Source organism: Hippocampus guttulatus, chromosome 16, assembly GCF_054856545.1.
Source record: "Hippocampus guttulatus isolate MCC_2025c chromosome 16, RoL_Hgut_1.0, whole genome shotgun sequence".
Taxonomy (NCBI): Eukaryota; Metazoa; Chordata; class Actinopteri; order Syngnathiformes; family Syngnathidae; genus Hippocampus; species Hippocampus guttulatus.
In genome coordinates, this window is record NC_141276.1 from 4,351,446 (window position 1) to 4,374,203 (window position 22,758).

General features: G+C 42.9%; 1 protein-coding gene across 1 annotated transcript in view; it reads left to right on the plus strand.

Moving 5' to 3' along the window:
• elfn2b (extracellular leucine-rich repeat and fibronectin type III domain containing 2b) overlaps positions 1-22,758 on the plus strand; it is a 41,539-nt gene that overhangs the window by 12,846 nt on the left and 5,935 nt on the right. The window contains exons 2-3 of the mRNA XM_086133878.1: positions 2,664-2,842; positions 22,056-22,710. Coding sequence (XP_085990004.1) covers positions 22,372-22,710 — 339 coding nt within the window. The 5' untranslated portion in view covers positions 2,664-2,842; positions 22,056-22,371. The remainder of the gene's footprint in view (positions 1-2,663; positions 2,843-22,055; positions 22,711-22,758) is intronic.

A 22,758-nucleotide genomic window follows, 5' to 3' on the forward strand; every position in this document is an offset into this window, starting at 1 on the left:
AGATGTGTTTTTCGGCTAATACTAATAACCCATTCCAGTTGATTCAGGGCTCGCCGCTTGAACGGTAAAGGAATAGCAAAAGTGAATATTGTAAATAAATCTAACCATGAGCATTTGTACTTAATCATTTCTTTGTTGCCGCTCGCTGCACTTCATCCTCAGAGCAGCCTTAAAACACTTCCACGCCCTTTCGAAACACACACGACGGAATCGGATCAGTTTCTCGCTGCGTCTCAGTTCATGCGTGATACGTTATTTCCACATCACAAAAAACACAACAAAATAAAACCCCATCACATTCCATCGCCGTGATTACTACTGTGAAGCCTTGACTCTAATGTGTCACTTTAAATAAGATATTACCTCGGTGGGAAAACACAACACTAAGTGCGTGCGTGTTAGCGCCCGTGTCAACGATATTGCAGTTAATTCTCCTTTGTAATGAACAAAATGAGGTGACTTTGACTTCAGTCCCGCCGGAGCTCCTGACATTGCTAGTCAACTAATGCAAACTGAATACTCGATTTGAGAGTCATTGTAATTGTCACAATTCACCACGGGAAGTGTCACTCATGTTGCAAAGTGAACGCAACGAACGCGCCGTTGAGCAATCCCGCACATACATTCTTCTGCAAAGCTGTGCCCAAAAACATGAACAAAAATAAAAAAATAGAACCAGCATCGTATTCTTGAACTTGACATCGCTCCGTCTAATCTGTCTCCATAGTTAGCTTGAAAGTCTGCTTGCGTGTCGAGACTGTTTGCGTCGGGCTGGAGTTTGGCGGCAGTTTATGTATGAGGGGACCGTTCAGGATGACTTTTCACATTCACAACTGAAATGCTCTCATACACAGTATTATTATTATTATTTTTTTTTTTTGCTCATAGAAACAAATGCTCTTATACACACTTCGGAAGCGCTCTAATACGGACATTTTTTCCCACTTATGTACACTACTGAAACACTCATACGCAATGCAGATTTGCTCTCACACGCACTAGTCTTATTCTATCATTCTGCTGGATTGCACTCATATACTTTTTTTTTTTTTTTTTTTTACATTTCTCATGCTACTTTGATGTCCTCATACACACCACTCTCGTTCTCTCATTCGACTAAAATGCTCACATTCAAACTATTGAAACACTCTCATATACACCTTGATACATTTCTCATAATGCTTAAATGCTCTCATACATTTTTTTTTTTTTTTGTCCCCACCCATGTGCACTACTGAAACACACTCTTATTCCCACAATATTGAATAGCTCATACTCTCTCCCCAAATACTGTCATACACACTACGGCAATGCTCTCATGCGACTTAAATGTTCTCATACTGAAATGCTCTTTCTTCTCATACACGCTACTGCCACACACGTTGGAACCACGTTTTTTTCAGCGTATGAAAAGAACAGATCTCAATGTGTGTTAGAAACTATTCTCGTAGCGTGTGAGAGAGTTTTTCGGTTGTGGTGATGAGAGTGTCTCGGTCGTGTATGTATGAGTCGTAAATCGCCGTATCATGTCATTAACAGCCCTTCCTAGCAGCTTGTGGAGCACATACAGGGCAGCATTCTTCAGCGTGGCCGCTCGCACGTCCACCCGTGTGTACGCTGAAGCTTTCCCTCCCATTTAACTTGCAAAAGGAGCAGCAGGATCAATCCACTATTAATGCTGATAATGGGATGTCACAGTCTGCTCTCTTTGGGTCTCGCTAACTGATTTTCTTTTGTGAGTCTGTGTGCAAGTTGGGGCCGCAGAGTGAAAACGCCGAAGGATGAGGAGAGGCAGAGGGGGAATGCGGCTGCACGTCAGCTTCTCTGACAGCAATTTGGACACATTATTCATAGATGGGCCGCATGCTTGAGGTGTGCGGTGACAGGTGTCCTCCGGAATGTCCTGAATGTAGCCCGTCATATAGAAACAGCAGTTATATGAGGGCATAGCTTACCTTTTAGACTTCTGTGCCCCTCGTCAGTCATGATTGACACATTGCAGTAATCTCTGTATTGAATTCTAACTCTGGAAAGTGTACGTCGTCATTTAAGTCAATTCTTTGGTGTCATGGTCAGCGTGCAAGTCCGATAGACTCACTTCAAATCTGGGTTGGGGGTTTTAGGTATTGGGTGTGACATCAGATCAATGCCATGGCGTCTTTTTTTTCAGTCCATGGTCTTAACGCTAATCTTCCACCGAAGCGATTTTTGAATATTTTTGCTGTTGATAATGATGACATAACAAATCGGTTCAAATAGCATATTTTCGGAGATGGCAGAGCTATGTTGCACGGTTCAAATGTGGGTTGGAATTATAATATGGGGAAAAAAAATGTCTGTGTTAAATTTGGCTCACAGCAGCACTCGCATTAATTGATTGATTGTCACCCAATCGTGTTGCCAAATCTCATCTGGGCCAAAAAAATTACCACAAAAGCATGAATTCTTCTTTTACAGTGCATGCATTAAAGAAAAGAAGTTGAACCGTGACTTTAAATATATCTGTGAGTGTTGCCATTTTCCCTTACGAAATACAGAAGGCATTTCTTTTGATATTCCAGATTTAACCCTAACAGCGGTCACCACAGTGGACGTCTTATCATGTTATCAGGTTACAGGGTGCAGGAAAGCGTTAACCTCCTCCTTTTTATTTTCATTTCTAGTCTCTGCCTGTGATCGAAGCACCAGTCGTCAGAAGTGAGTCTTGGGACGATTTTTTTTTTTTTTTTTTTTGGAAAATCCTTTGCTCACTCCGCCGCGGACACGCAGCACTGCAGCTAAGTGAGGGGGGCGGAGCTGACAACGCCGACTGACGACAGAGAGGTCAACAGTGGGGCAGCAGGTACTTTTTCTTTCTGTATCCTTTGTGTCCGGTTTCTGTTCATAATAAACGCGCATGACTTGATGTGGGTCGCATTTAGAAGGTAAACGATATTTAAAACAAGAGCAAAACCATCAAATGATAACATGGTATGCTGTCCACTGTCGTGTAAGTTAAAGGGTTCGTAGGTTTTTATTGGGTAGCTCTACTTTAAGAATGGGCAAAAGGAGAGATGGAATCTTTTAAACGCAGCTTTTCTTTTTTTCCAACGTTACCTTCCGGTAGCGAAAACACTTCCTGCTTCTCTTCAGCCAATCAGACGCAAGCAACATAAGAATGTTTCAACAATTATTAAACAGAATATAATTTAGGTAACTATCACATAAATGAATATAATGCTCAAATATAAAATGAAAATAATAATTTAACATAAGCGTACAGTAGTAACCGCTGTCCCTCAAAGGGTCAATCATAAGTTTCTTCATCCGTACATCCATTTTCAATTTCATGTTAATTGTCTGTAAGCATACATTGTTTTAGGGCAAGTGACTGATTTTTTTTACAAAGTGAAGATTGTCACTTTGTGTCAGCAGGCGTTAGTTGGCGTCTTTGCTCAAGGGCGTATATCGTAGCACCCTCGCTGCTTTATTGCGCATATTATACTGCCACGGCTATCATTTGCGCCGACAGCGTTGCGCTTTACCCCTGCTATTAGATCTCGCCAGGATGCGGCGCATTAAGTATGCTATATGTGTCGGGCCGTGATAAAGTAAAAGAAATAATTGTTGTAATTACCACATCTCTGGGTTTTATTCCGCCTACTTGGGTTGAGAAGAATGTAACGCGGAAGCCACTCCCCCTCATTTGCCTTTTGAAATCCTGAGATAACCTGACTGGACAGAGTTATTGCCCATCATGGGTGTGATTTTATGATGATGGCCACAGTTTGACCCGGGAAGAGATCATTTCCATCTTTATTATTTTTTATGGGAGCAATTATTTGAAAACCGAAAAATGTATACAGTACGGTGTCCCACGGATTGCATTGTGGTCGCCTTAAGAGTTTTTACGGAAATCTCTTAAACAAATGGAAAAAAAAAAGGTGAAAACCTTAATAAACAATAGCGAGCTTCTTTTATGAGGAAAACAGCTTTCGGGATTGCCGGGCAGAAATGTTTGCACATGGCAGAGCAGAGAAAGGACAGGGACAGTTTGAGAACAGAGTCAAAGTCAGAGACAAACACTAAACAAGAATTAATTATACGGATTATGAGACTACAGAGGGGGGAAAGCAATCCCAATAAAGTCATTTGAAAGTCGATGAGGAAATCGTATACGTCATGCTAATGCCGATCAACTGCGGCATAACCTGCTTCATATCGCGTAGGTGACTGAAAATGTGAAAAGGGAAGTATTTGAATACTTTACATCTCTAGAGGAGGCAGGCTGGTGAAGATGATTACTTTGGTCCGATTGTGCAGCCCTGAGGGGAACCTTTTTTTTTTTCTTCTTTTTTTTTCAACGCTACATCAGTTTGAGTCTGGCAGGAGAATAAATCAAACCTGAGGAAAACAAACAAACAAACAAGCAATTGGAATTTATATTCTGTGTATCATGTAAATGAATTAATGTTGTATTTCGGCAATAAGGGACCGAAATCACACTGTGCATACTAATTAGCACATCAACATTTTTATTTTCACTTCACCAGAAGTGAAACAATTAACAGTTCAAGGCAGTTAGAGGGGTAATTATTGAGGGACCTAATGACAGAAAAAAAAAAAAGAAAATATTAAGCCTGACATTCTATGATAAGTTATTGCAAGTATTGTCGGAATACCAAAGGTATTTGAAAAACGCTCACGTTTTTGGTTGGGCTTGTGGGAAAACATTTCACATTTCAAAGATTAAAAGACTAGAAAGAAAACGATGCGGTGACCCGCAACCGAGAGACGGTCACCGAGGTTCTGTACCTTTGAGAGAGGGGGCGAGAGTTCGACATAGTTTTACTGCGGTGTATAGAGACGCGACTCGCTGAGCGTCCCCTTGTCTCGTTATTCACCACACCCTCGCAACCAAACTGTAACTGTCAAAATTTGCTCCATTGCGCTGCCTGTCTGGTGCGCACGCCTTAGCCTGACAGTATAGCAGCAGTGTGACACAGGCGGAGTTCATTCATTTAGTCAAGCGTAGAGAACTAAACTAACTCCAGCAGTTCTAATTGTGTACACGGAGCACTCGGGAAGGATTGTCGTCGAGAGGCAGATGTTTCTGCTCGCGACTTCCCAAATCCACTTTGAACGAAACTACCTCGTGACACCTCTGAGATCCACACACCGAATTATTGTCTCCCGTAAGTCACTTACCGTATTTTCTGCACCATAAGGCGCTTTGGAGTATAAGGTGCACCTTCAATGAGAATCTTATTTTAAAACTGTTCATTATATAAGGCGCACTGCACGATAAGGCGCACAGAATAGAAGCGCCAATAGTGGCTGCGGTTGTGTTATCCATCCACTAGATGGAGCTACGCTAAAGGAGTACAATACAATCCAGCTTTATTTATATCACACTTTCACAACCGCTGCAGCTGTAACAAAGCGCTTAACAGAACTTTTAAAATACTACGTCCAAGAAATCAGAATATTGATCCATATATATTGGATTATAAGGCGCATTGTCGCCTTTTGAGAAAACCGAATGCTTTTAGGTGCGCCTTATAGTGCGGAAAATACGGTAACTGTGTCTGTTAGCAAAGTAACTATTAGGTATTAAAAACAACAACCAAACACTTTCCATGGACTTATAATACTTATTATATAAGATGTTCACCTGAGCGACCCCCACTTTGTAGGTGCAAGGGTTATAGCCACCTTGGCTAAATGAACCTGTTAGTCAGCACAGAACAGACTGAGTCAGACCCGACAAGGCGGAGAAAATTGGAGGCTCGCGGATGCATGTACTTTTGATAATGAGGGAACACAGCGTATCATGGCTCCGAATGTGAGGAACATGAAGGTGTATCTCTGTTTCGTTGGATGAAAATAAATCTCATTTCTTCTCGCACGCTCTTCACCGCATCAATTTCTCAAGGCGAGGCCTTTTTGATGCAAATGACAGATCACGCCCATTAAGGCATCAATCTTGTAAATCCCCCCTTAATTATGAGCCGTGCCTGCTAACAAGTGCCTTTTCTACTCAGTCACAACCAAGACAAGCATTTTTTTTCCTCCCCACCCAGCTATTATGGCTATTGGACAGAACGGTTGTTTTTGTGCTCTTCGCTTTTATGCGACTTTAAATTCAGTCGTGTCACAATAGCCAACTTGGGTGTTCAAATATTGGAGGTTGCACTTTTTTCATACCCATATGGCAGACAGCTCTCCATCTGTTATCTTTGAGCCGCTGGACTAAGCAGAAAATTAACTATATTTCCACCAAAGGTTAAATGCAATATTTGTAGACTATAACTAAAAATGACATCTGATGCACGGATACAAAGTGATGAAAATTGTGAGATGCTCCAAATATCTATGCAGGAATTAAACCTTAGTTCAGTGACGAACTATTATTTTTTTTTTCTGAATGTGACCTACAAACCGAGGGAGTGAGAAAGAGAGACGGCGCCATACGCAGCCAATCGTACACATTACGTAAGCTGACCCAGTGTTGTAATCAGATCAGTATGCTTCAAAAACCCAATCCACAAGCCAGTGCAAAAACAACAGCACTTTCGGAAAGGATAAGAAAAGACATGCATACTTTCCTCCCCGTGGGAATTTTGCAGATCCTCAGCAGTCTCTGGGGAGGTCTTTGACTGACTTCGTACGTTTGAAGATTGGATCCGGAGAGTGTGGGCCGTGTATGCTTGATGTATATTTCATGTAAGCTATGATCGGTGTTCACTATTATAAAGTCAGAACAGATGGGGGGGAAGGGTGCTTGGAAAGTAGTATGACACACGTGTGTGTGTGTGTGTGTGTGCTCAGTGACTGCTTGTCACATCCTGTCTATAGCATTTACAGGACTTTTCCGTTATTCATGATAACTAAAGCTACTGTTGAGATCTCCTGTGCAAACACAGTGTGCTTCCAGCTTCCGTTTGACTCAGAGCTTCAGTTTCTCTCTCACACACACACACACACACACACGCACACACACGTACAAGCTAACCCGACTCGTCGCCGAGTCAATTCAACTGCTCCACATCTCCTAATTGCTAATCACCACAGTAGTATTTTGTCTTGAATCCGTTTTTTAATTTTTTGCTTGAAATGAAATGCCACTATTTGTATTTCAAAAAAATAATGACATCTGCTTTGAATAATCGGAAGCTTCGGTGTTTTTGCAAAGGGTGAAGTCCAACGTGAATCCTATTTTGCACTTTAATGACGCTGTGAATCAGGCTTAACTGACTTTCCATGTTCCCCTGTTCATGTTGGACTACAGATACGCGACAATTCAATGACAGGCGGCAGAAGCGGTCCCGCAAAATAAACCGTCGCTCGTTTAATCTTAAAATTACTCGCCGGGACTATTGAGTATCTGTTCATGATGAAGGATTACGGCTCTTCAGTAGACAAAACAAGCGACTCGCCTTCAACTTGGCACATTTCGCCGGTAAGAACACGATGAGCTCTTATTGTGTTTCCTCTCACCTTTTTTGCCTCTGTGGAATTCTTTGTCACCTTTCTAAGCATCTCTGTGATTAAAAAAAAAAAAAAAGCGTATTAAAATATTTTTAGAGGTACAAAAGACACACTCGTAGTAAGTGGAGCACTAAATGAGGACTTGCTCCTCGTCTGAGACCTAGCCCTGGGCTATTTTAAACCAAAAGAATCATGTCACGGTTACATTCACGAGGTAGCCTAGAATGTGAGCACACGCGCGGTCTGGAAATCGGCAACGGTTGCTTCAAAGACATGACGGTGGTGTCTTGAGATACGAGTTTAACCCTTCCATGCACCCTGCAACCTGACCACATGATCAGCTGTCCACTGTAGTTAGCACTGTCCCTGAAACGGTTTCATTTGTTCCATACCGCAAACACGATTATCTCTCATCATTGTTCTCAATTGAAACCAAAAAAAAAAAACCACACCCACACACACAAAGTAAGAACATTTCATTTCATCTCAGAAAACGCAAGCGCAAAACACTGCCGTACCTAATGTATTGTCCTTTCTTTGTTCGTCTGCGGGGTCTGTCGGGAGGCCGGCAGACCAGCCCTCGTGGAACGTTACCGACACCAACTGATAGCGTCTCTCCCACTGCAAGGAAACCAACGTTTGGTCATAAATCGCCCCAGATAGGTGCATCTCATCGTGTACAAGAGTGGAATGACCCTATTTTGTATGATTGTATCGTATTAGAGTGTTTGGCAGTGTCGGGGCTAAGTGCCACAGTGTTGACTGATAGAACCCGCCGCTGCTCTGCAGGCTGCACAGGTCACGAAAGCAGAGTGGTCGTAATTGCGCCCGATGAGCCGCTCGCCTCCTCGTTTGGAAGCTTTCACCATCGCCGCGTGACCAAATGCGCATTTGCGTAAGCGGGTGAAGGTGGTTGTGAGGACGTCTTGGTGCTATATATTGTAGATAAACCCTATTTGCAGCCTCTCATTGTTCGCACATGCTCGGTGGGAAATATTTTGGTTCCTTCGTTGTGAGATTTTGGGAAAACTTGTGAGCAGGCGGGATTCTGGGATCTGAACTATGGAATAGTTCGCCTCGATAAACTTAAAGGTCAGCATATTACGCCAACGGTGACTATGATCGCAAAACGGTGTTAGCTTGCAGTCTTGCACTCAAAACATGAATGGTGTGTGCATATTGATTGGCTCGCATAATAATATAGTATGACAGACGACAACAAAAAAAGTCCAGTTTCTTCGACGAAACAATATTAGAACACAATAACACCCTACTGTAATCACCACAATCATTTTTAGCTAGGCCGAAGTCAACTTTTTGCGGCAGCGAAACCCACAAAATTGTCAGTCTGTCCATTTGTGTTGTTTGTTTGGTGAAGAAGTTGCCTGTGACTTTGTTGGAGATGTCTTGTACTTGCTCATGGCGGAACGTTTTTACCCCGATGTGCGCCTTGTGCGGTCCGACATGATATCAAAAATTCATAACTATAAATATGCAAATTGTATATGCTGCACACATGCTCCTCAATCCATATTTGATGGTACAAGTTTGTGTTCGCGGACCTGAGGCCGCACATTAGACGGAGCACTGACACGCATCTTCCATTAAGTTTACGGCTTCGTCTCCGTGTGCGGCTTGAATTTCATCAGCTCTTTGCTTTCTACATCGCCGCCGTCGAGGCTTCCCTTCATCTTGCACCTCTTCTTTCTCTTTAAATAGGTCGGAACGCTGTGCTCGGTAATGGTCATAAAATGGTTGCGCCTTCATCTAAGATGTCCAAATTTGATTAGTTGGTACATGAATGGATTGTCCCTCAATTTAGCAGACCTCACCAACCTTGTATATATATTTTCCCGTAGATATGACATTTAAATTTATTTATTTAAATTCCTGCAGTGAAATGTATTAAGTGAAAAAATATTGTTTGTCGACATACACAATTTAAAACAAACAAACAAAAAAAATGAGATTAAGCTGCCAAAAATGCTCCTCAAAATGTGTCATTTGCTCCTCAAATGAAATCATTTATTGGCTCCTCAAAGAAAAAAAGTTGCATGCATCCACAAAAATAATCCCCGAAGCTGGTGAAAGTAATGCAGAAAATGCCCCGCGATCATTTTCCCCATCCGACTTGTCGATTAGCAGCGAAGATTTGGTGCAAAGTCGTCACATCCCGAATCAAAAATGTGCGCGTGTGCTTTTTGCCGCGCAACAACAGCTTTAATTCTGTAATGACACTCGATGTCAGGCTTCTTACATCAGCCCGCGAGGGCTTCCGAGTGGCAGATAAATGGGTGCTGGAGCACCCGCAATGAAGAGAAGGAGATATAGTGGCGAAAAAGACAAGCTGGTGAGCACCATCAATTAGGGCTGATTTAGGAATGGAAGTCGTAGAAGGGCATTGGCGAGACAGAGAGGGAATCAAGTGTGAGTAGGATAAAAACAAAAAATGGAGAGATAACTGGAGCGCAGTGAGTAAGATCGAGAGCTGTGCAAGTGTCTGCGTGCGTGCGTGTGTGTGTGTGTGTGTGTGTGTGAAGCTGGAGGTTGTGAGTGATGGGGGGGGGGGGGTTGTGGAGTGATGATAATTCTTGTGAAGAAGCTCAAGTGTTGGCAAGTCTCATCTCAACACTGATGCCGTCGGGCAGTTGGCATACACAACCGCGCATTACTCAACATTCCACTGGAGGGAATCTCATTGAAATCGAGCGTCGTTGTGTCCCGGGAATAGACTTCGAATATGCATCCAAAAAGATGTGCCTATATGGCAGGGGTGTCAAACTCCGTTTTTTTTTTTTTTTTTGTAGCGGGCCACATTGTAGTGATGGTTTCCTTGAGCGGGCCATGATGACTGTGAATTTTGGGAAACCGTATAAATGTTTGATCACCTCCACACCAAATTGGTGCATAACTTTTTAAGTTTTGAAATCAGAAGCCAAGAATAATGTTTAGTAAATAAAGCGAGATAATGCTTGCAATATCTCGATGTGATGATGGATTACATATGACAATTTTAAATTTGGGTTGAGACTTCAGCAAGCATCGTGGAGAAATTGACATGCTTGATTTGCTCTCGCGGGCCGCACAAAATGATATGGCGGGCCAGATCTAGCCCCCGGGGCCTTGAGTTTGACACCAGTCTGCATTTTTTATTTTTTTGTTGTTGTTTTTATTGCCGGGTCTGTTGTCCAAATGCGGTTACTTGAACCAATGAAGGCACAACGTGTTGGCTCCTTCTGCTGTCACATCAGCTCTGACCCGAAAAAGAAATCACAAGCTTCCCTCAACTACAAAAAGAATGCGATATTATGCGGTTCAACCCGGGTGGAGGAAGCAATTTTAATGAGCCACTTGGGGAATAGTTGGCTGTCAACAATACAATGCAAGGCGAAAAGTAATTATACCTCCTGGACATTCGAAGTGAAGATCATCTCGAGTTTATGAGACTTGCGTAAATGTGTTTCGGTAAGAGAGCACGTCGGATATTAGTAGTGGAGGTTCATAAACTATAAATAGAGAGGGAATTGTCAGCGAGCTAGCAGCCTTTCAAGCCACCCACAGACAAACAACAGTAAGGTGACTGTATTTTCAGAGACAATGATGAGGGGAAGAAAGACAAAGATCGGAGATGGTGACTTTTACCTTGCTTTGCAATATGACAACAAATCTCATCTTCTAATATGTACGCTTTCAATTAAACCACGGGTGCCTATTACGTCGATCTCCATCGACCGGGAGCTCGCGGACTGGCCCAAATTCGATCGTGACTTTGCATATACATCCTCCTCGTCGCATTTTTAGAGTCTCGCTTCCTTTGGTACCCGCCTTCTCGAATTACATGTTTAAATCTCTCCGCCATTTCTCTCTCTCTCTCTCTCTCTCTCTCTCTCTCTCTCTCTCTCTCGCTCTTTATCCGCCCATGCTCCCCAACCTCTATTTCCTCCCGTTTCATTTCATCACTTTTTCTCTTTAAGGCTTTTCCTCTCTCCTCTACCTACAGGAGCCTACATTTCATCCTCCTCGCATCTTTTTTATTTTTTTTGCTCTTCAGCTCTTAACTTGCTTTAACTCCTTTACCTTTTAAGAGTTTTTTTTTCTCACTTTGGTGTTGCAGCCTCTGAGCTGATGAGGGAGAATGTTCTTGACCCGTGACCAAACTGCTCTCTTTGGTCTTATTGCGCGCTCTCTTTTTTTTCTTTTTCCCTGTAGTTACCCACACTCCCTGTTGCTGAGATTTAATAAGCATGTGACAGTTTCCCAACCCAAACTGCTACCGGCGCTTGTTAAAACTCTTCCACGTGCTGCATCAATCGATATTCAGAACGGCGGGGGGGGGGGGGGGGGGTGCTCCGTATTTTTGTAAATACTTCAGATGGGAACAGACATCTATTGGAGTACTATAAACCCTTTTATTTGCTCAAACGCAATTTTGAAACAATATTTACCAACATGTTACAATTTATGGCAAGAACAAGGTCGTCTACAGTTGACGTTAATTTTCCTTAACAGACGTCATGTCCATGTCACGTAAAAAAAAATATTAAAAAATCATTTTTAATACCACGCGAGCAGCTCTTTTATAACAGAAGGTTACACCACACTCCAGAAAAAAAACCTCCAATACTGCCTTGTATCTGTTCATCTCCTCATTCCTTTATCAAGCGATTGTATGATATGACATAATTTCTTCAATAGCTCTTTGTCTTCTTCCCCTGCTTCTGCCCATTTCTTTCAATCTATTCACGCCTGGAGCCAGACGGTGACCTAGTTTAGCGGTGGAAAATATATATTTTTTTATTTTTGATAGCAACAAAATCACAGATAAGGGGCTCACATATTCAATTTCAAGTCGACGTCAACCATGCACGTGCGTATAAAATTAGTTTGGGAGCACGGAAGCTTGACTTCACGAGAGGTCTGAGGCAATCGTTTCAAATCAGATGATTGAAAATTTAGGCCATCTACCCGAAATCTTAGCGTCACAAGGAAAATAAGCCGGGACGGCTCGGCAAGATGTCAGCGACGCGCGGAGACACGCACTCACGCCATGTGTCAGCATGTGTCACTGAGTTGTCTCAAGCAGTGTCGGGCTTCACTTGACCCACGCTGTGATGCGCTGATGTTTGGAGCCGCAGGCTGCCTGCCCAGTGAGGAGCATCTGGGGCCCCAAACAGTCCACTTCATTATTATTATTAGACATGACTTAGTGCCTGAATCCACTGTTGACTGCATTTTTTTGGGGGGGGGGGGTGATAAAGCCAATTAATATAAACAGGGCGTAATGTAATCATGGCCCTGGGTGTTTTTCTTGCAGAACATGTAGCTTATAGATTGTTATATCCAATTCCTATTATGAGTGGTCAATGAATTTACAGTAATCCCTCGTTTTTTGCGGTTAATGGGGACCAAAACCACCAGCGATAAATAAAAATCTGCGAAGTAGCGTTCAATTAACATAAAGAGGAAACTTTTTTTTTTAAGCCCGCAAATGGTCCACGAGAAGCAAGAAAACAACAGCGAGTCACATAGAGCAACATATACAGTACTGTACTCCATGTATATGTAAAAATAAAATAAAATAAATTTTAAAAAATATATACAGTATATATTTTTTAATATGTTTGAAAAATCCGCGATGCACTGAACCCGCGATAAACGAACCGCGAAGTAGCGAGGGGTCACTGTACTTTGGTTTTGCGCTCAAATCGATCAACTTTATATTTGTGCGGGTTTTCTCTGGGTACTTTGGCTCCCTTCCACATTCCATCAACGTGCATGGTAGGTGAACTGAAGACGACCGACGTTGTCATGCTTCTTTGGTACGATCTGAATGAATGAGCTGTCAATTGGTGGAAGACAAGAGGACGTCACTCTGATTGGCTATTGGCTATTCAATCAGTGTCTGAGATAAATGTGATGAAAGCAAAAGAAAAAAAGGCATTATCGAGTGAATTAAGCTCAGCTAAACGTTACTTTGATTTGTTCCTACTTTTATCACGTGTGTTGGGCAAGGTTGGTATACAGGATGTGTGCGTTTTTTCATGACACCCTGTGAATGCGGATGGTATGAAGAACAATGACGTCTCGACCATGTTGTCTTTGTAGCCAAAGCGTGCCCGACAAACTCTAAATGGTTACAGCAGCATGCGAACGTGCCCAAACATTTTGCCCCCCCCCTTCGAAACTTTTAAGACAGTGTGAGGAAATAGTTCGTTCAGTTGCGCACGTGCAAAAATGTGTTTGTTTTTGCGACTGGCAAACTTTTGCTCCACGTTTGAGTCCAGTTGTTGGCGATCACATGCAAATGAGCCGATTTGCCAACCAACCGACTCCAAAAGAAGAACGGAAACAAGCACCGAGGCAGGGTGAATGAATGCCCACGGAGATTGGCTCGTGTGTAAATTTATAAAGCTAGGTCAGTCCATTGAAATGAAAATGAAATATACGAAGCCTTCACATTGTTCCCCGTTTATTCCACTCGATCTTTTCTGATAATCATGTGATGATCCGGCAGACAAAATGAGTTTATGTTGAGTCAATCTTTGTGGTGGATAAAAAGACATTGAATTATATGCAAGGAGGACATTATACATTCAGTATAATGAGCTGACGTTTTTTTCTTTTTTGTTTTATGAACGAGCTAAGCCTTCAAGGCTGGATTTAACTAAGCCATCAGAACAAAACGGCTTCATTGTTTCTAAAATAAGTCTTCCTCATTTTAATGCCGCGAAGCCCCCATGGGACTCGTACCTTAACCTGACTGTAAACCCCATCATGGAGTCGTCGCCTAACCTCTGATCTCGCATCACATCAGACTCCACCCCCTTTTGTGTTTCTTGATCCGAGAGACGCACGCTTTTAATTATTTGTTCCTCTTGATTGAATTATGTTACATCAACGGAAGACATCGTGTCCTTAATGTCATTTGAACATAATCAGAAAGTAGGGACACTCTGTATATTGTATACTGGATTATATCAGACCCGCGCAGAGGCTGAAACACTCTAACATACTACCACTAAAAACATACTACTTCTGTCTCTGTTTCATATGTACCGCCTGCATATATATATATATATGTTTTACCCATTGTCGGATTCCATACGTCTGTGATCAAGAAGAAATGGTGCTCTTCGGGCCTCCGGCCTTGTTGCTATGGCAGGATCCGGTGAAAGCGGGTAGGCAGCATATACAGTAACGATGGAGACAAACGCATTGGATAGCGCTTTGATCCACGGCACAGCTTCACCCACGGGATCATTTGCTCGGGACTTTTAAATGTAAAACAATGTGTGCGCACGGTAATGCGGTCGGTCCGTGCGCGCGTGCGTGTGTGCGTGCGTGTGCTTATTGGCTACATGGATGTGAAGACTGTAAATTATTAGAATTATTATTTTTATTCGCACCACAATAAATATCTTTGGTGATCTGGCACCATTATAGTTTTACAGATAATGTAATTTCATCTCATTACTTTCACAACCTCCAATCAGCAATTGTTCATTTCAATTACTATTTAACAATGCATAAACAAATTCTTCCACACACGCACACACACACAAATGTTCTGGAAAAAAAGTTGCGTCGATAATTTGTGTGTATGTGTGTGTGTGTGTGTGTGTGTTTATAAATATTTTATTCCTGGTATTCATTAGTGTTGATATTACCCTGCTGGTGTGCGGCCCGCTCTTTACATTTCTCTTCAGTAATACCAATTAATTTCTTCAAATGAAAACAATGCGCATGGCAGAATAACAATTTCACATCATCAGAAAGCTTTGGCTTACAATTATGTGCAACCCCCCCCCCAAACGAACATTGGACCGAACAATGAAGCACATTGCAACTACACTTTAATACACCAGAATTTACGAGAGTGTTCAATGCAGATAACTCGTCGACATGAGCCAAACACAAACACAACTTGTCAGCTCTTTTGACTCTTCCTGCTTTTGATGTTTGATTTGTAGTTTACGTTGTGAATGTAAAATGACAAACTGTAGCACAGTCGTTCTTTTTTTTTTTAACTCTCGACAGTATAATTGATAGTGTATTACCGATGAAGAACATGATGCACAATATTTACTTCTATTGGATTAAAACCAGATGAGTGAATGCAATTTCAAAAGCATCCCCTCGGTGAAGTAAATCCTGTCTGATTGGAGCTTTGCTTCATCCAATGCGAAATTCCGTCAGCTGCAGGTCTGTGATGTAAGCGTGGAGGTCATTCCAAGACCTCAATGTGGCCTGAACTAACTTGTTGGGCCACTCACAAAAGGCAACTGTGGGGATGTGTGGAGTTGATGAATATTTCTTTCTGCAATGATTTGTCAGCTCGGGGGCTTATGTTGAAACATCATGTAGGATAGGGGGTGGGGAAACCGGTGGCCCGGGGGCTGCTTGCGGTCTGCGAGCCACGCTCTGAATAGCCCCTTGATGTTTCTTTATTGATGACATCGATGACATTTCCCCGATGTTATCTTGTGGTTGCAATCACCATTCAACCCTTTTTGCCCTCCCCTTGTCCCTGAGAGGCCTTTGTCCAAGCATGTCCAATTATTTTTCTCTGCATTAAGAACTAGCTTTGAGCAAAAGAAAAAAAGACAAACAAACTGTCCACCTGGTTGCCATGACTGACTCTTGAGCTTCACCCCTTCAGCCTTTTTAAACATACGATAAGCTTTGGGATGTGCAGCGTCACCCTTGATCCGCGTCACCCCGCCTTGCGCAACGCCCGCTTTCATTCCGGAGACAATGCTATTGACAGGGGGGCGTACTACGGGTGATAGCTTGTTTGAGGGGGGAGGTTAAGGGCTCGTCTCCATTTAGTCATAGACCTCCGGCCCATTTCGCTGTGACTCTGTCACGCTTCAGTGCATTCTTTTTATCTTGGCATTTGGATATGATGTCATGCATGGGCAACGACAGAGATTGGTATCGGACATTAAAGAAAAGAAAACGGCGAGTGAAGAGGACCATGTGCTTGCTATCTATCATTCTATCTATCTAGCTTGCTATTCAGCTAGCGAGCTAGCTAGCTAGCTGAATAGCAGCTAGCTAGCTAGATAGATAGCTAGCTAGATAGATAGCTAGCTAGCTGTTTGTCTGTCTGCCTGCCTGCGAGACATGCTTAAAATAAGAAAAGACCTTCTCAATTTATTATGACAACGAAGAGGAATTACCGATCAAACTGGTGAAAGGTAATGGTGACACTTTTGGTCCCATCATATTCCTTAATTGAAGTGCCCTCTTGTATCACCTGGGACGCACAGTTCTTCAGATTTTGCAACTGTAGCAGTCTGTACAGCTGATTGAACTGGTAACAGAAGTGTGTGTGTGGGGGGGAGCGGAATATTAATGTTTGTTTGTCGCCAGCTTTTGCCTAGCAGCAGTTCTGACATGAACAATATGGCAAATAACAAAATGAATACAATTCAATGGGTTATTTTCCGGGGTGTGCATGTAATGCTACTAATTAACTGCGTAGAAAACAAAACTTCCCACCCACTTCCCCTTCATGAAAAACGTGACGCTTTCAAACTGATTTGCCATGCAGCGACCGGACGCGTTCTGCGAAAAGGGGACGACAAACCAACACCTCGCCAGCGCTGCCCTTTTTCCTGCCCCCGCATTTACTTGAGCTTTTCTGTTCTCATCTCGCTCATTTATTTATGTATCCATCTTATTTATTTATGGCCTCCTCACACCGACTGAGCGATGTGAATCAAGGTGAGGCGGTCAAAATGCTAATCTATGCGCAGGTCGGCGTTAATGAAAGCACAGTACGTACGGCGACTGCAAGAGGGACTTTTAAGAGCATCAAATAGGTACATTGAAGCTTGGCCAGGCTTAAAGAAGTAAGCAACGATTTGTCCAGCAGTGCCTACTCCCTGAGTGGTAGTGCTGCTGCTTTTAGCGCACTTCTTCCTGCGGTGAGACTCTCAGAGGAGCCTCATCTGTCTGTGGCCGTGTTGGTTTCATCTGGAAGCACCGTGTCAAGTGAAAAGGAAAAGAGGGCTTTGCTCACAACCTCAACTTGTCTCCACTGCACTCCGTGCTATCCGGGGAGCTGGCACGCACCACGGCAGAGTGGAGAGGAACAACAATACAAGGGACAGATGGACGGAAGGGAAGCTCAGGGAGGTGGAGGAGAGCTGCGGAGAAAGTGGAGAAAGTCGAGGGGCAGGACTTCGATGGGGACTTGTCGAAAAAGGAAAAGTACAAGAGGGTGCATCGAGCGGGAGACTTCTGGGGAAGAGAGGAAGAGCAAATACTGAATACAAAGTGCTACTTTCTTCTGCGTTTGTACTGCCCTCGTTGGCCAAAGAGGGTGCACCAGAAGGATGGTCGCACCCAAATCGACGGCGTTTCACCTCCACTGTCGCAATCAGGGGCAGGCCAGTCTTATTTATTTCTAATTTGCGCTGTATGTTTAAGACACAGCAGTGTTGAAATTGCAAAAACGACATGGACACATGGTCGCTAAAACACACCATATGGTCAATGTTTTAAGGGGCGATCAATCAGCGGCTCAGTATGTTGTGCATAAAACGTGCAAATGGCATTTTGGAGCTGTAACCACAATAGAAAATGAGATGAAAATACGATCCTTTAGTCGCTGCCTCAACGTTATGACATTCAAGTGCTCGGATAACGCAACATATTCTGCCTATCACAAATATTAGAGTTCAGGTTTACCAATCATTGGACGTGGCTAAACTGGATGAACTCTAAGTGGAACTTGCTGAAGAGCGATTGGAGGGGCAATGAGAAGTGACTCCTAACTAAATGAGCTGAGCCAAATGAGCTGGCTCTCGACAAAAAGAGCTGGAATCCTTCACAAAGCCGTATTTCTGTCATCGCAGTGAGATTATTCTGTTGCATTTGATCAGAATACAAATTACAAAGCGACTTTGGTAAAAATATGATGCTGTTGTTTATCTTTTTTTTTTTTTTTTGCTACATGTGCTACTGTTGATTTTGCTGTTCTCCGTTTTCATAGTTTCCCTCGATGAAGCAAGTGAAAGTCAATCGCTACGGTGTAAAACCAGATGGAGGATGCTAAAATTAATATCTGACGCCCAGAGCTGTCCTGCCCCCCTCAAAAAATCCTGTGCTGACACCAATCATAATGACTCTACCAAGTTTAGTCCATCAAGTTTCATTTGTTACTCTTTCAGGAAGCCATTGAGAAGAAGAAGAAAAAAAAACCCCAATTATTGTGACGGTGATTCCAGTGGAAAGATGCAAAATTTTCCGTTTCAACCACTCAAATCTCCCTTTTGTTTTGATGTGGCATTTTGACAAGCACATCCAATTTGATTCTCAGTTGCCTCGACTCAAGGTGACAGCGTCTTATATGGCGGCTAAGGACAAGATGGTTGCTATAAATACAGTTTGCATTTGGGCTGATGGGCGGCCCTGCTCGAGCGGACACGCTGATAGAATAGACAGCATATGGACACGTTCCAATTTCAACACCTGTCACAGTCAATTTCCGAAGGGCCTCATTATTATGCGGGCAGGAGAATGTCATCAGTGAGGCTAACGAAGCGGAAGGCGAGCGCTGATTTGATGCGAACGCCGAACAAACGTTCGATATGATTGGCAGAAGTCTTCATTGGCAATGCTAATTGTACAGTATGTGTGACGATCGATAAAAGGGACTATTGAGCTGTGAGGCAAGTGTGCAATGAGAAGACCGATCTGCAATCTTTATGCTCACCGTTCACAATATTGGGTACAATCTCATGATAATTGAGCAGGCACTCTCTTAAAAAAAAAAAAAGTAACTTAATTTATGCTGGTATCTAAATATTTGTCCTCTGTAGATTTAATATACTGCAGTGTTATTTTGAGTTTCTGACTTGTTTATGTTCTTCTGTCACATTTAAATAATTGATCTCAAACGACACTTATTATTTCATTTAAATACAATTTTATTATTTAAATAACAAGCAAAATCGCATTTGTTGAGCAAGAATTGATTACGAGCACCACTTTAACGGCGACATAACACTTTCGTGCTCAACCCCGGTCGCCCGAATGTTTACACTCAAGCGCCTTCCATCAGGCAAATAATTGCACGCGAATGCTTCAATCACCTCACCTACGACCCACCAAGATGATTTCTTCTGTGCAGCACAAATAGGTTGCTTTCTTCAAGCTCAGCGGTGCGTAGACCGTACAGCGGGGATATCTGAGAAGGCACTTTTCAATTGCCAAGACGTATTGATGTCATTGCTGTTTCACGGTTTGTGTGATAAAAGAATTACGCAACCACGAGTGAACCGATTTGTGCCAAGAAAGAAATCCCGTTACATGTTGCTGCAAAGGTGAAAAATACTGCAGAGGGAATATATATTTGGGCTGACAACTACCCGTACCGTATTTTCCGCACTATAAGGCGCTTCGGAGTATAAGGCACACCTTAAATCAGTGACCTATTTGAAAACTGTTTTCATATGTAGGGCGGACCGCATTTTAAGGCGCATGGTAGAGACAATACAATAGTTGCTGAGGTTACGCTGTGCATCCACTAGATAGAGCTATGCTAAAGGGAATACAATATAATACAGCTTTATTTATAGAGCGCTTTACACAATATTTAAAATGCTACGTCCAAGACATCAAAATATTGATCCATATGTAAGGCGGATTGGATGATAAGACGCGCTGTCGGCTTTTGAGAAAATTGAAGCACCGGCTGTTCTCACTTGGTCTATAAAGGGTTTTTTTAAGGAATTGTGCCAGTGAGCTATCCGTGTGTACCATCTGTTCATCTCGTCCAAGATTTGAACCACTTTGGCCACCGTGACCTCCTTAGAAGTCAAGAAACAAAGTCCACAAAATCTGCCAAAAACAAACGATTTTGGCCCTACCGGTAGTTTTCCAGCTTCTCCAGCTGTGAAGGAAAACATATTGAACTTGTGTCCCACGATACTTTGATACTTGCTAAAAAAAGATCAATGATGTGAGTGTTATTTCCCCGGTGATGTCTTTGCCCCATATTCCTAATTATGCAATCGCATCCCCAAACCGTGCGGTACTTCTTGCCTCCCCAATGTGAACCTTCTGACTTCTATGTGGGCCAGCAAATTAGATCAAGCCTGAAATAAACCTCACACAATTAAAATGGCAGACTGTGTCCAAATATACACGAGGCAAGCAGACCAAAATGTGCTTCACACACACTAAATTCCACACAGTATGCCCAATTTCTTTATCAAATAATTCATTACAATGTCCACCCCTAGCTAGAAATTCCCGGATCATAGATGTTTCATTGAACCGAAAGGGAAGTGGAGAATTTAAATAGGAAATGTGTATTTCTCTCATGACCTACTGAAGTTTGACTGTTTATTTCCTTTTTTTTTTTGTCATTGCCACAATGGAGCATGTGGATTAATATTTTAACGGAATCGACAACTTCCCTTTTTTTTTTTTTTGCTATCACAATTTCCTGCAGTCGGAAGTGATGATGGAGGACGATCGGCACCTCAAGGGAGCGTGAACTAGAATAGACATGAAGGAGTTCAATTCTCCGTTGCGTCAAAATTTGGAGCACAAAGATAATAAAAAAACTAAAACAAAAACAAAAAAAAACCCCAAAAAGGAAGTTCCACAGAGTGAAAGCCAGAAGGGCATTTTATGTGATGATAAAGGAAATTAACAAGCCAGTAAAGGAATGTGGGATGAAAGTGATGGAACATGAAAGTGTGTTAGGTGAAGCGTTCCACATGCAAAAGCTTTATTGGAGGAACTATATAGGAGCGGGAGGACCATGAGTGTATAATATATGTCAGATGAAGGATGCTTCCCAAAGCCATTCAACTAGCAAGTGGGCAATTTATATCATGACGCAACAGGCTGCTAATCCTCGACTTATGTAAACACTTGACTGCTATTCAAATGAAATGCGGATGGGAAGGAGAGAGCGCGCGCCTTTCGCCAGAAGACAAAGAATGTCTGAGGGGAGACGATGCCACAGAGTTCTTTGCTCTGTGGCCCGAGGTGCAATTGGCAGGGGAACGTTGCGGATGCCAAACAAAGCCGAAATGACCTCATTGCATTGGATGTAAGCGGGAAAGGGAGGGGGCGAGGGAGGAGGGATGCAGTAAAAGGTTGTCATAAACAACCGTAATGAGGAAAACATTCTGCACCAGTCGCAAAACAGGCAGATGTATCATATTTGTTGTAATTAGATCAGGGCAAGGTTATTGCATTCTTCCGTATTAATGTGTTTACTCCAATATCACAATGCAGGAATTATTGAAGAACAACTTCAAGGCAGAAGCTTTTTGTCACCTGCAAAAATCAATGACTGAATTTTGACCGTCTTGAATGTTATTAATAGCTACACGGCTGTGTCGAAATCCCTTGGCTGACATTTTTCCTCCGCATCAAAGTCCACTTTCTTTGTGGCTTTGCATGTTGGCTCAAAAATAAACGGCTACAGACATAACCTCCGTCGCGTCGGCAAAGCCATTTGGATTACAATTCTTTTCAAATTAAGTCATTATGTATATTACCCCCGCCCCCTCTCTGTATCATGTATGTGCTTTTTGTCTATATTGTGCCCACAGAGCTGAGATCCTGAGCATGAAGACAAACTGTGACTCCCCTCACCGCAGCCTAAAAAGAGATGGCATAACCCGGGTGACCTGCTAATCAACCATGATAGCCCTAAAGCTGTGACTGGCATTAGAAGTCCCCCACCCCTCCCCGCACACCCCCCCCCCCCCCTCTTCTATACCCGACACGGACCCTCCTCCTCTGCCGCGCTCCTTCCCAGACACCTTTTGCTACTTTCTTTTCTCCGACAAACACGCCCCTCTTTTTGCGCCTGCCCTTGCATTTCTCCACTTGATTACACTTCACGTCCCCGCTTTCATCTCCATCATGCAGCGTTTTTCCACCGCCTCGGGTTTGGTTGTGATTCTCTCCTCCCTCCTAATTGCCACCCGCTTTCCCGGCGTGGTCAACGGGGACTGCTGGCTCATTGAAGGGGACAAAGGTTATGTGTGGCTGGCTATCTGTAGTCAGAACCAGCCGCCGTATGAGACGATTCCGCAGCACATCAACAACACCGTTCATGACTTGAGACTCAATGAGAACAAGCTGAAAGCGGTGCACTTAAACTCCATGTACCGCTTTACCAACCTCACGGATTTGAACCTCACCAAGAATGAAATCGGCTACATCGAAGACGGAGCCTTTTCGGGACAGGCCAACCTACAGGTGATCGGGCACACCGAAATACGGTCACGCATTTGGGCGTTTATTGAT